This window comes from Lampris incognitus, chromosome 6 (genome assembly GCF_029633865.1).
Source record: "Lampris incognitus isolate fLamInc1 chromosome 6, fLamInc1.hap2, whole genome shotgun sequence".
In the NCBI taxonomy this organism is placed as follows: domain Eukaryota; kingdom Metazoa; phylum Chordata; class Actinopteri; order Lampriformes; family Lampridae; genus Lampris; species Lampris incognitus.
The window spans coordinates 10,370,872-10,384,781 of NC_079216.1; the positions used below are offsets into that span (position 1 = coordinate 10,370,872).

General features: G+C 44.7%; 1 protein-coding gene across 1 annotated transcript in view; it reads left to right on the forward strand.

Moving 5' to 3' along the window:
• Positions 1-13,910, forward strand: part of cttnbp2 (cortactin binding protein 2) — a 129,312-nt gene that overhangs the window by 103,954 nt on the left and 11,448 nt on the right. The window contains exons 11-13 of the mRNA XM_056281552.1: positions 730-825; positions 4,436-4,515; positions 5,458-5,544. Coding sequence (XP_056137527.1) covers positions 730-825; positions 4,436-4,515; positions 5,458-5,544 — 263 coding nt within the window. The remainder of the gene's footprint in view (positions 1-729; positions 826-4,435; positions 4,516-5,457; positions 5,545-13,910) is intronic.

Genomic DNA, 13,910 nt, shown 5'->3' on the forward strand with positions numbered 1-13,910 from the left:
CTGTATGCACCCTCACAACACCTCATAACCACCTTTATGATACATTGTCAATTTAAAACGGATTTATGCATTATAAATATGTCATCATTAGCCTGTTTATCTGTCAAATGTCATAATGCATCATAGCCAACTTGTTTTGCTGAAGTTTTATAGAGATGCATAATGAGACTTCAGTGCTGTCTCAGTCTTCAGCCATAGCCGTTAGTCATTGTAATACACATTATAGGAAAGTATGGGCATTATAGATGCAATAGATGCTTATAGGGTGTTATAGATGCTTATAGGGCATTATAGATGCTCATAGGGCATTATAGATGCAAGCTTCATAGAAAATGTTACCGAATTTACTTGACTCACTGGATTATTTTGCTCCTTATTTGTTGAGCACTGCACTTTCCCTACCATTGAGTGTTTCTTTTAATAAAGACAAAGTGTTTCTATACATACATATATATATATATGTGTGTGTGTATATATATATATATATATATATGTATGTATATATATGATATTCAGTGGGACATGGGTACACAGATACAGACAAAGACTTCCAGTTGGGTATTTTGTTTAAAACTGCTACAGCAGAGGGGATGAAACTCTTCTGACAAGGCTATGTACCTGTACCCGTGACCAGATGGGATTAGACCAACAGTGTCATCGTAGCGTATTATGCACCGTCAAAGTAACGTAGTGTGATAATAATGTCTGTCTTTCTGTGTCTTGTTCCAGGGGACGCGATTTGGTTGCCAGGTCAGGAGCTCCCTCTGTCCCCCTGGGACCTCGTCAGAAAGCCTCTCAGCCAGCGTATCACCATCCGCCTCAAAGGTACAAACCTGGTGACAATTCAGCCACTGGCCGACAGAAACCCCCACTGATAACATACAATCTCCCTACATACCTTCAACACACGACAGCATCCATAATGCACATCACCCGCCACTGTGTTCTGACTTCAATTCAGAACACTTTTATCTCAGTATTCTACCCGCTGACTTACACGGGACCAGGTATCAATAAATGGCTAAGAAACCATATATATTTTGGCAGAATTTCCTCAAATAAATGCTTTTTAAAACTAAATAAAAGTCAGAATTTTAGAAATGGATCATTACAGGCGTCCAGGTAGCATAGCGGTCTATTCTGTTGCCTACCAAGACGGGGATCAGCGGTTCGAATGCCCATGTTACCTCCGGCTTGTGGTCGGGCGTCCCTACAGACACATTGGCCGTGTCTGTGGGTGGGAAGCCGGATGTGGGTATGTGTCCTGATCACTGCACTAGCACCTCCTCTGGTTGGTCGGGGCACCGGTTGGGGGGGGGGGTGGAACTGGGGGGAATAGCGTGATCCTCCCATGCGCTACGTCCCCCTGGCGAAACTCCTCTGTCAGATGAAAAGAAGCGGCTGGCAACTCCACATGTATCAGAGGGGGCGTGTGGTAGTCTGCAGCCCTCCCCGGATCGGCAGAGGGGGTGGAGCAGCGACTGGGACAGCTCAGAAAATAGGGTAATTGGCCAAGTACAATTGGAGAGAAAAAAGATCATTACTCCGAACATAATCCAGTTATATAGAATATTAAGAATTGGTGTTTGAGGTTTGAATTGGCACTATTTGATCGTGTTTAAATAACCCAGTACAATCTGTTTCCACTGGTACTACTTTTATCAGACCCAAAACTGGGACCAAAGGAGAGATGGACTTCAGAGCCAAATCTTGAATTCCCCTCTAATTACCACCGCCACCAAGATGATAGATGAGTTGCTGCTCCCTAGAGGACCAGTTGAAGCCAATAGAAATATCAGAATAATCTTGTTTTCTTTCAAGCCAGGCCATTTTTCTTATTCCCTCCGTCATCTGAACTTGCTCGCCCACTGTTTCTCATCTTGGTTGCAGATAAAGTCGAAGTTTCTCGGTTTCCCCCTCCTTTTTTAGCTTTCAGTCCATCCACACTCTCTCTCTCTCTCTCTCTCTCTCTCTCTCTCTCTCTCTCTCTCTCTCTCTCTCTCTCTCTCTCTCTCTCTCTCTCTCTCTGTCATTGTCATCACAATAAAGAACACAGCTAGTTTCTGAAGTGAGTGGGGAGTCATTTGCATTTTCAGTGCGTACGTGTGGGTGTGTGTGCGTTGGTTTGCGTGCGTGTGTGTGTTTGTGATCGTGACTCAGTGGTCTGCATCGACCTACTGGTCCTCCCGCCCACCATCAATCTTGGTACCGATCCAGGAACCAGCCAGCGTTTGAGTTTGAACTCTCTGCTTCTCAACTCACCTCCACAACTGCAGCTCAAAACCAAACACTTTACTGATGGTTTTACCAGCTCTGCTGGATTCATATGGGGGCTTTCCATTATTAATATTTGAATGAATGAATTGATGAACTTTCCTTAATTCAAAGAAATTTGAAGGGTTGCAGGGTTAAAAAAAATTAACACATCACATAGATATAGTAGAAAGAAGTGGAAAATATAAACTTAATTATCCCCTTGATCAAAGTTCATTACCCATGCGGAGTTGACTGTGTGGATCAATCAATCAATCAAGTTGCTTTTATAACGCTTTACCTATTTATTTATTTATTTATTTATTTATTTATACTGTTATTATATTTATTATGATTATAGACATTTATTAATTGATTGATTGATATATAATGGATCATTTTTCATTGACGTTAACCAATAGAAGCTCCTCTCACAGATTAGTTGTATCAGAATCAGAATACTCGATTCATCCCTGAGGGGAAATCAATTCACAGCTTTAAACCCAGCAAACTGGGCTAATATGATATGATATAATAGGATAGCAGCGTTTTTTTTTTTAAGGTGGAACTGTGAAAGTTGCCGTTTTGATATTTCCAATGTTTCTGCATGTTTCCAAGCTAACGGGGTATTTACTGAGAACGATTATGTAAATGGACACAGCTGCAACGTGCTGATCTAAATTTAAGTACTGGGATTTGCGACTTGGGCGTTGACAAGCCAGCTCACGTTGCTGCTCCGCACTAAAATGAGCCATAAGCTGTAAAGTGGAGCGCTATAAAGAAGTTGGGTTGTTGCAGGGATCATGTGCCTCCCTTTGGTTGTGCAGCCAAGGTCGTCTTTCAGGTTCATGCAGTGACTGGGGAATTTCATTGCTTGGAAGCCCAGGGTTTTTATTATGTTCTAACCAGACAAGCTAAAATATGATACTCTAGTTAAAAACACCCTCCCTTTTCTCGTAACTACACCACCACGCTGACGGTGTTCCCTCCTCAGAATGCTACGCTCGCTCAGGCTTCTGAGGCTGATAAGTTAACGTCCATGTTTGTCGGATGCTTAACAGCGTGCGCAATTATACCCGAGCCTCGACAGGCCGGCTTTTGTGATTCATTTTGTACATGCATAAATCCATCATATTACTTCAGCCATATGTCTATAACAGCAAAACATACTTATATAAGTCAAAACCTTTTTCTTTTTTTTTCCGGATGCACCCTTTTCACTCTAGCCAGCCCAAACGTAGAAGATTTTTTTTCTCTAATTTTGATTTTGATATACTGTATTGATCACCATAGGGACATTATGCTCTGCATTTAACCCATCCTAGCTGTGTAGCAAGGAGCAGTGGGCAGCACCCGGGGACCAACTCCAGTTCGTCCCGCCATGCCTTGGTCAAGGGGACAGACAGGAGTATTAACCCTAACATGCATGTCTTTTTGATGGTGGGGGAAACCGGAGCACCCGGAGGAAACCCACCTGGGATGACCCCCAAGGTTTGGACAGGCCTAGGGTTCGAACCCAGGACCTCCTTGCTGTGAGGCGACATCGCTAACCACTGGGCCACCGTGCCACCCAAAAGATGCTATTCAACCTGTCAGTGCCTATAAAACTGCACATTTATCAATAAATCAGGAGTGTGTTTTTGTATCTGCAGTACTCCTCGAACGACCTTGAACGCAGCCCTGCCTCTGTGGGTACCTTCCACCCACCCTGTTATACGCAACTTAATCAGCTTATTATTTTACTGAATAACTACAGTAATGATTCATGCCATTCTGCTGATGACTGTTTCTTCGAAACGTGTTGTTTTATAATTTGGCACTGATCTCAAGCCCCCGCGTTCAGCCGTACTCTCGTCGGGCGTTTGGATGTACATGTTTGCTGTTGCGGAGATTGAGCCTAGTGGTGTTTTAGTCTTAGGATTGTTTCGTTAACCACAAGGCCAAGGCGTGGTTCGTCGCTGTGTGCCTAAAATTTCTCTGTCCTCTGATGCTGAACATGAATAGAAAAGATTTGAGTTTGTGTGAATGTATGCAAACGTGTTTGTGTATCTGTGTTTCGGTATACTCTGCATGAGTCACTGAGAAAAGCATTGTGTGTGGATGGTTTCTTTGAGCTCATTTCTGTGTGTGTGTGTGTGTGTGTGTGTGTGTGTGTGTGTGCGTGCGTGTGGTGTTCTGACAGGTCTATCTGAGTTGTGTCTGGATGAGCTGGCTCTGGAATGCCTCCTCCCGCTGCCACTGCTGCACAACTATGTGCGCCTGGTAAGTATGACACAAATGCACAAATCCATGCACATCCACAAACATACACAAAGACATGAAGCCACAAATATCACAGACCCACTCACATAGGCACTCAGAAGGAAAAACACACACAAGTGTTCATAAAGGCACACAACACACCAAGAGGGATTAGGTAAGACATCAGAAGACTGCACAGACGCACAGGATCATAGAAGAAAAGCGGGGGGGGGGGGGTTTGATGGACAGATGAAATGGGGGGGGGGGGCTGCAGAATGAGTGAAAATGAGCTAGAAAATCAGACTTTACAAGTGTTTTCCTCCAGTTAGAGTGCCCCCTACTGTCTTTACCAGAGAAAAAAACTGATAAAAGTATTAAAAAAGCTCTAAACTACAAGAAAAAGTAAAAATGTGTAAGTAGAACAATTTTTGACAGCTTAGATTCCAGCCAGCCAGTTTCTGAACTTTTAAAATGACCTTACCGTTTTTAATGATTGAAGTTTTGGGCATTAAAATTCTAATTTCAAATAATTCAATTGAATGTTTAATTAAACTATTGATGGTTCATTTAAATTTTAGATCACATTTTAATTAAATTAATTTAAAATTAATTTAAATTTTATGTATTTTCTTTATATCTAGAAAAGCACTATAAAAATGTAATGATTATTATTATTATTATTAAGCTGTCACTCTTCTGCAGGATAACTTTCAGTGGTTACAACAATAAAATAAACCTCAACTTCTAGATCACCAAGATCACAAGCAGGAAAGAGGTCAAGGATCAACCATTTAAAATATTAGATACAGCTCAGCTCAGAGGAGTTTTCTCAGTATACCTTAAAGGCAGAACATGATCTCCCGTTTGCTGTCACTCATTTGTTTGATCACACTGACATTCACTCGTTCATTCATTTCATCATCTGTGACTCCTCCTCCTCCTCCTCCTCCTCCCTGTGTCCAGGTGGAGCAGTATGGGAACCTGATCTTCCATGGGCTGGAGGGCAGTTGTCAGGACTACATAGCCAATCAGATTGCTCGTTGTATCAAGGTATGCTGACCAGATCGCCGGTTGGAAAAGTGGGGTTTGGGGACCTCCCTGTGGTGTTTTCAGAGGGTGCCCGTCAAAATGAGGGAGCAGTTTATTTATAATTTGATTTATACGTTTACTATGATTTGTTGATTGATAGTGATTTTACTCACATGACAGTTAGCATGACGAGGGAATGTAGAAAGATTAGTAACACTTATCATCTACAGCAGCAGCTCCCAAACCTTTTAGGCAACACACCCGCTTCTACATCCTGAGTTGATGCACCCCCAATCCCCCGCTCCTTCGGAGAAAATACAAACACACAATATAGCCTATTTATAGCTGCATTAAAGGCATCAAGTTCAATCATACACAAATACTCAAACAAAATATTGAAGAGATCACAACAACGCCGTCTCACATTTGAATGAAAGTGAATCTACTGCAACAAAGTTTCAATAAATTACAACAAAGTTATGCACAAGCTGTCACCTTTAAAGAGAAAAGAGGATGAGTGAGGGCAAGGACACACACACACACACACACACACACACACACACACACACACAGGCTCAGAGGCAGAGAGGCCTACCATGAGAGAAGATGGGGAAGATGCTGTCATGTTTTCAGCAAGATCAAAGAAAATTGTATTAGATTTAAATTACGATTAACCATACATAACATAGCGGTTACAGAAATTAGAACACCAGTAATTTGAGTCAAATTGCAATAAAGTTACACATGATCCACCACGTAAAGAACAAAGAGAATGACACATAGACGAAGAAAATTATTACACCATAACACCACCATTACATTATTCATTTACTGCACCCCTAGAGACAGCTCGAGCACCCCAAAGGGTGAGCGCAACACACTTTGGGAATCCCTGATCTACAGTATACATCCTACAGTTTAGGATCCTACAGTTTAGGATTTCTGAACATCTCCAAAAAAAAAAAAAAAACCCTTGCAGTTGAGGTTCACAAAGACAAATTCAAATATAGGTCTGTAATATGTTGTATTCCTATCTGGGGTTCGGGTCACGGGAGACTGGAGCCTATCCCAGCAGTCATTGGGCGACAGGCGGGGAGACATCCTGGACAGGCCGCCAGTCCATCACAAGGCCGACACATTCACACATAGGGACAATTTAGTATGGCCGATTCACCTGACCTACATGTCCTTGGACTGTGGGAGGAAACCAAAGGGCCCAGGCTCCAGCATCCCACGTCCCGAATTCGGATAAGCGGCTTGGATAATGGATGGATGGATGAATATCTGGGGTTCCTTGGCATGAATTGAACCAATGTACTACAGAAGTGGCTCTCAATCTGGTCCTCCAATCCTACTAGATTTCTGTTCTGCCGGGTAATTACAGCAGATTAGAAAATCAGCAGTACTCTTGTCACCGAGGACCACATCGAGGAATACTGCACTAGACCGCCCACAAAAAAAAAAAACACACAGAGAACTAGCATTTCTTTGGTCAGTTGGGTGGCAAGTGGCTAGGATGTGACCAGAACATCACAGGGATTTATAAGTCTGGCCTGGTTCAGTTTCAATCCAGTGTACATATTAACTTCTGGAGTGATTCTGAATTGTGAGCAGTCATCTTGAATAGAGTAAATATCATCTTTCTTGCTTAACAAGTTGCTGTTAGTCGTATTACAGCTGCTTGAGTATTAGTCCTTTTCTCTATATATCTGCTGCTGGTTCCTAGTGGGATCTTATTCTAGCTGTAGCTGTTTTTCACCAAGTGTGTCCTTAAATATTTCTTGTTGCCTAGCTGTTTTGTCTCAGTTATCCTTTTAGCTTATAAATATATTCCCTGGTAACTTGCTATTTACAGTTTTGATAGTTTTGTGTGAGGTTTGATAGAGTTTTACATAAGTGACCAGTTTCTGGGCAATAGGCCTAGTTTCAGTGTACCTCTTTTGCCAGTTGGGTGTTAAGTGGCCAGGGTGTGGCCTGCATTCCTGGCAGACAATTAGCAATCAGTGTTCTTTAAATCACTGCTGCTACTTGGAAGCGTCAGGCAAACAGGTCTAGGCTGAACGAAGGCTAGAGTGAACAAAGGCAAGCGCGACTTTTTCAAGCCAAGACTTCATCAAGCAAGGACTGTTCTTTTTAGATCCGATCAGTCATCTGTATTTTGTGTATCTAGTATAGACTATGTGTTTCCTTCGCATTCCTGTCCTTTCCTCGCCCTGTGGCTGGCATAGATGTTGGGTCACTCCTGGGCGCTGTGACCCTACTAATCTCATCTATCCCACTCTCTCTACTCAGGCTGAGCAAGTGGTGATGGGAGGGCTCTGGAATTGCCAGTCCGCGGCGCCGAAAGCTGAGTTTATCTCAGGCTACGCATCCTTGCTCTCCCTCAACTTTCTTGCTCTGAGACCTGGATCACGCCAGAAAACACTACCACACCCGCAGCTCTGTCAGATGTGTTCTCTTTTTCTCACACTCCCAGAGTTGGGAGGCAGGGTGGTGGTACTGGCCTGTTAATCTCCCCAAAATGGAAATACTCTCTTGTTTCCATTCCACAATTTTCTCTGCCTTCTTTTGAATTTCATGCTGTTACTGTCTCTTATCCAGTCAAACTCACCATCTTGGTTGTGTACCGCCCACCAGGCCCCCTTGGTGAGTTTCTGGAGGAGCTTGACACACTTGTCTCGCACTTCCCTGTTGATGACTCTGTACTTATCCTTCTTAGTGACTTCAACATCCACACTAACAAGCTAAATCCTCTTCTCTCTTTCCTCTCCTCCTTTGACCTTCTCCTCCTACCCACAAGGCCGGCAACCAGCTGGACCTTATCTTTACTAGACACTCTCCTATTTCCAATCTCTGTGTTACTCCCCTCCAGCTCTCTGACCACTATTTCATGTCCTACTCTCTCTCCCGCTCTTCTCCCCCCTCAGCCCCTCCCCCTACCCACATGGTTTCCACCCATAGACACCTCCGCTCTCTCTCCGCCACTGATCTTTCTTCCTCTGTTACCTCTATCCTCCCTACACCTGAATCTTTCTCTATCCTACCCCCTGACACTGCTACTGATCTTCTTCTCTCTACCCTCTCCTCTTCTCTGGACAATCTCTGTTCCCTCACCTCCTGGCCTGCACGCCCAACTCCACCTGCCCCTTGGCTGACCCACTCAGTACATACTGACAGACAGAGCCTGAGAGTGGCAGAGCGCAAAATGGAGAAAAGGCAAACTCCCAGAGGACCTTCTCAACTTCCAATCTCTTCTTTCCACTTTCTCCTCCTCCCTGTCTGCTGCTAAAGCTGCCTTCTATCGCTCTAAAATCCTATCCTCTAATCCTAAGAAACTCTTTGATACCTTCTCTACACTTCTTCAACCCCCACCTCCTCCTCGTACTTCTTCCCTTCTCCCTGATAACTTCGCGAACTTCTTTGACAAGAAGGTAAACATCAGATCCTGCTTTTCTCACTACCCGGCTGGCGCTCCTTGCACTTGCCCACTTGCTGAACCCTCCCTCACCTCTCCCTATCCCACCTCGCTCCCCTCTCCCCCGACAAGGTCCTCAAACTCCTCACATCCAGTCGCCCCACTACATGCTCCCTTGACTTGGTCCCCTCCCCTCTTCTTCAGTCTATAGCACCTGAACTCCTTCCCTTTCTAACCCACCTCCCTCCAGGCAGGATGCTTTCCATCTGCCTTCAAGACTGCTAGAGTCACCCCCCTTCTCAAGAAACCATCACTTAACCCGTCTGACGTCAAAAACTACAGACCGGTTTCCCTTCTACCTGTTCTATCCAAAACTCTTGAACATGCTGTCTTTAACCAGCTTTCTTTGTACCTCCACCAGAACAACCTCCTGGACCCCAACCAGTCTGGGTTCAGAGTGGATCACTCGACAGAGACGGCCCTCCTTGCAGTGACAGAATTGCTGCACTCTGCGAGAGCAAACTCTCTCTCCTCTGTCCTGATACTCCTGGACCTGTCAGCTGCGTTCAACACTGAACTACCAGATCTTCCTCTCTACCCTTGAGGGGCTGGGTGTCACAGGCTCTGCACTCTCAATGTTTGCATCCTTCCTGACGGGTCGCTCCTACCAGGTATGGAGGGGATCTGTGTCGGAGCCTCGCAGACTGACTACAGGCGTTCCACAATGTTTGGTTCTGGGTCCTCTCCTGTTCTTCCTGTACACGACATCCCTGGGTTCTGTTATTCGCTCGCATGACTTCTCTTACCATTGTTATGCCAATGACACCCAGCTGGTCTTGTCCTTTCCTCCCTCTGACACACAAGTAGAGACACGCATTGCTGCGTGCTTGACTGACATCTCGGAGTGGATGGTGACACACCACCTGAAGCTCAATCTGGACAAGACAGAGCTGATGTTCCTCCCGAGGAAAGGTTGCCCTCACCGAGACCTGGCCATCACCATTGACAACACCGTGGTGATGCCAACTCGGACTGTGAGGAATCTGGGTGTGATTCTGGACGACCAACTGTCATTTGCTGCAAACGTTGCATCGGTTGCTCGCTCCTGCAGATTTCTCCTCTTTAACATCAGGAGGATTCACCCATTCCTCACCGACGAGATGGCACAGGTGCTCATCTAGGCTCTGGCCATCTCCCGGCTGGACTACGGCAACCTCCCCCCTCCTGGCGCCCCGGCGTCGGCCATCAGACCTCTGGAGCTTGTTCAGAAAGCTGCAGCTCGTCTGGTGTTCAACCGCCCCAAGTTCTCCCACACAACTCCCCTTCTCATGTCCCTACACTGGCTCCCAGTAGCTGCTCGCATCCAGTTTAAGACTCTGGTGCTAGCTTACAGGGCAGTGAAAGGAACAGCTCCTTCCTATCTCCGGGCCATGGTCAAGCCCTACACCCCCACCCGACCACTTCGTTCTGCCGCCTCGGGACGCCTGGTTGCCCCGTCGCTCAGAGGCCCCTGCTGCCGATCGACCCGGTCACGGCTCTTTTCTGTCCTGGCCCAACAGTGGTGGAATGAACTCCCCACTGGTGTCAGGACAGCGGAGTCGCTGCCCATCTTTCAGCACAGGTTGAAAACTCACCTCTTCACGAACTACTACCCTGTTACTTGTTCTCAGCACTTATTGTATTCACTCATTTAAAAAAAAAAGAAATCTCTTTCTTGCACTTTTACTTTAGTGCTGGTTTTGCTCTTAGATGCTTGTTTAGAGAGAAGATGCACTTATGACCTCTGATGACTAGTAGTTCTCCTGATTGCCTTTGTTAAGTGTACTTATTGTATGTCGCTTTGGATAAAAGCGTCGGCTAAATGACTAATGTAATAGGATAAAAACAGAAACCTTTTGAAGGCGCTATCTCAACACAATACAGTGCAACACTTTACAATTTAGACTTTCTGTCACATCTGCTGCCTCTCTGCAACCATCCTGCGTCAGAGTCGGGGGGGGGGGGGTTTAAAAGATGGTTTGGACTCCAAGTAAAACATGGGATCTTAATGAAAAGGGTGGGCATTCCCATAACGTTAAACACTGTTGAGTGGCTGTTTGGCTTCCACTCTTAGTATTACTGTAAAAGAACACCACTGAGCATCAGTATCGTGCATGAACTGCAGGAAATCGTTGCCATGGTGAAGGCATTGAAAATTCCAGTTGTCTGAAGCCATCCAAGGCGAGATTATTAAGTCAAGTCAACTTTATTTGTATAACCCAATAACACAAATTATAAAATTGCCTCAGTGGGCTTTACGGCACACAACATCCTGTACTTAGACCCTCATATTGGATAAGGAACAACTCCCTAAAAAAAAAAAACCCTTAACAGGGGGAAAAAATAGGAAGAAACCTCAGGGAGAGCAACAGAGGAGGGATCTCTCTCCCAGGACGGACAGATGTGCAATGGATGTTGTGTGTACAGAATAAAACACAATTTACAGAATACAACATTGAAAGAGGATAACAGAATTATAATGGAATTATAAGATGTATGAAGAATGTGATGAAGACGATGCCAAGCAGTGTCCAGATGCCACCGGAACAGCCCAGGACCTGAGCCACGCGACCACCATCACTACGTAGACCTGACAGGAGGACAGACTACACATGCACACAGGGGAGACTCGCATCACACCATTCACACACACAAGAGAAGAGACAAAAAAGACATTAGTCACATATCGGAGAGAGAGAAGGATACAACATTGAAACAGGATAACAAAATTATATGGATGTATAAGATATTTAAAAAGAATCTGATGAGGATGCCGAGCAGTGTCAAGGTGGCGATCACCATGGAGACCTGGGAGGAGGACAGACTGCACGTGCACACGGGAGACTTGCATCACACCATTCACTCACAAGAGAAAGGAGAAGACATCATTCAGAGAGAGTGAAAAGACATGTGAGAGAAAAGAACAGTTTGCAATAGTCAATAATCTATACACTATAATCTCGTCGGCAGAAAAGTGTTTGGTGAAATCATTGAGACGGAAACCAACCCCCCCCATGCAGTACAGGTTGTGAAATAATCAATTCAAAGGCAACTAAATGTAGGTTAAGGCAAAAAGACGAGTTTTAAGTTTGGATTTAAAGGACTCGACAGACTCCGATTGTCTGACGGCAGCAGGCAGGTTATTCCACAGGAACGGCACCCGATAGGAAAAGGCCCTGCCACCAGCTGACTTCTTTTAACTTTGGGTACACACAGGAGCCCTGTGTTTTGAGAGCAGAGAGCTCGAGATGGAATATATGGTTTAAGGAGATCAGACAGGTATGATGGGGCAAGCCCACTGAAGATTTTATAAGTCAGCAGAAGCACCTTGAAGTCTGATCAAACATGGATAGGAAGCCAAAGAAGGGAGGCAAGAATTGGCGTAATATGGTCAAATTTTCTTTTCTTTTTTTTTCCCCCATTTCATTATTTATTCCTCTCGTGGTAATGCACAGCTCCAGAGAGAAACAAGCAATTCATGATCAAACACAACTCAATTTGCACATCTCATGGTTGAAAAGGAGGAGGGAGAAGAACATCTTATTTTGCCTCTCCCTTACTCAAACAACAGGTCCGATGGTCTGTCAGTCAGTTCCTCAACAGCTAATACGGCAACATGAGAGAGGAAAAAGAATCAAAAAGCCATACACAATAATTCACCATCAACTGAGAACCCATTACCTGACAACTCCATATTGTCTAATTATTCTTTCCTTATACATTTTCTTAAATTGGAAGATATTTATACAACCCTTTAGATCCTTGTCTAAAGAATTCCACAGTCTGACGCCACATACCAAAATACACATCTGCTGTAAAGTAGCACATGCATACTGATGTTTAAAATTAAATTTCCTTCTATGGTCCTCATTCTCCGAACTAAAAACAAATAATTTTTGTAAATTTTCTGGTAATACTCTGCTGTTTGCCCTGTACATAGCTAACAATGTCTGTTACTCAACTAAATCTTCAAGTTTCATTAATCCTGACTTAATAAACAATACTACAGTCTTAATAAACAGGTTTTGTGCCCCCACCCTTTTTCTCCCCAATTGTACTTCGTCAATTACCCCACTCTTGCGAGCCGTCCTGGTCGCTGCTGCCCCCCCTCTGCCGATCCGGGGAGGGCTGCAGACTACCACGTGCCTCCTCCCATACATGTGGAGTCGCCAGCCGCATCTTTTCACCTGACAGTGAGGAGTTTCACCAGGGGGTCGTAGCACGTGGGAGGATCACGCTATTACCCCCAGTTCTCCCTACCCCCCTCGAACAGGCACCCCGACCGACCAGAGGAGGCGCTGGTGCAGCGACCAGGACACATACCCACATCCGGCTTCCCAACCGCAGACACGGCGAATTGTGTGTGAAGGGACGCCTGACCGAGCCGGAAATATGGTCAAATTTTCTAGTTAGGATTCTAGCTGCAGCATTCTGAACCATCTGAAGACTCTTAAGTACTAGCATGTGGCAGACCTGAAACAGAACATTACAGTAATCAAGTCTGGATGAAACAAATGCATGTATTAGAGTCTCTGCGTCAACCATGGACAGGAAAGACCGAATTTTAGCTATGTTACATAAGTAAAAAAAAAAGACAGTCTTGGTGATTTCTTTAATGTGCTTATCAAGGGAAAGGCTGGGCTCAAACGTAACACCAAGATTTTTGGCTTGCCACACTTGTGAAATCACAGTTGTCGATTGTTACTTGATCAAAATTGGTGTCTGTGTCTAGCAGGGCCAATGACCGACCAGCATCTGTTTCATCCGAGTTTAAAAGCATCGTCATCATCATGCACCAGGAAATGCCCTTTCAGTTGATTCATATTCCGTACTTAAAACACCACCTCCTTCTTTAATATTGTCTTGTGCATAGAACTTGATAGCCTTTGTGTTTCCATGGCAACCTGATTCCTCCCCTCTCTGGACTCTACCC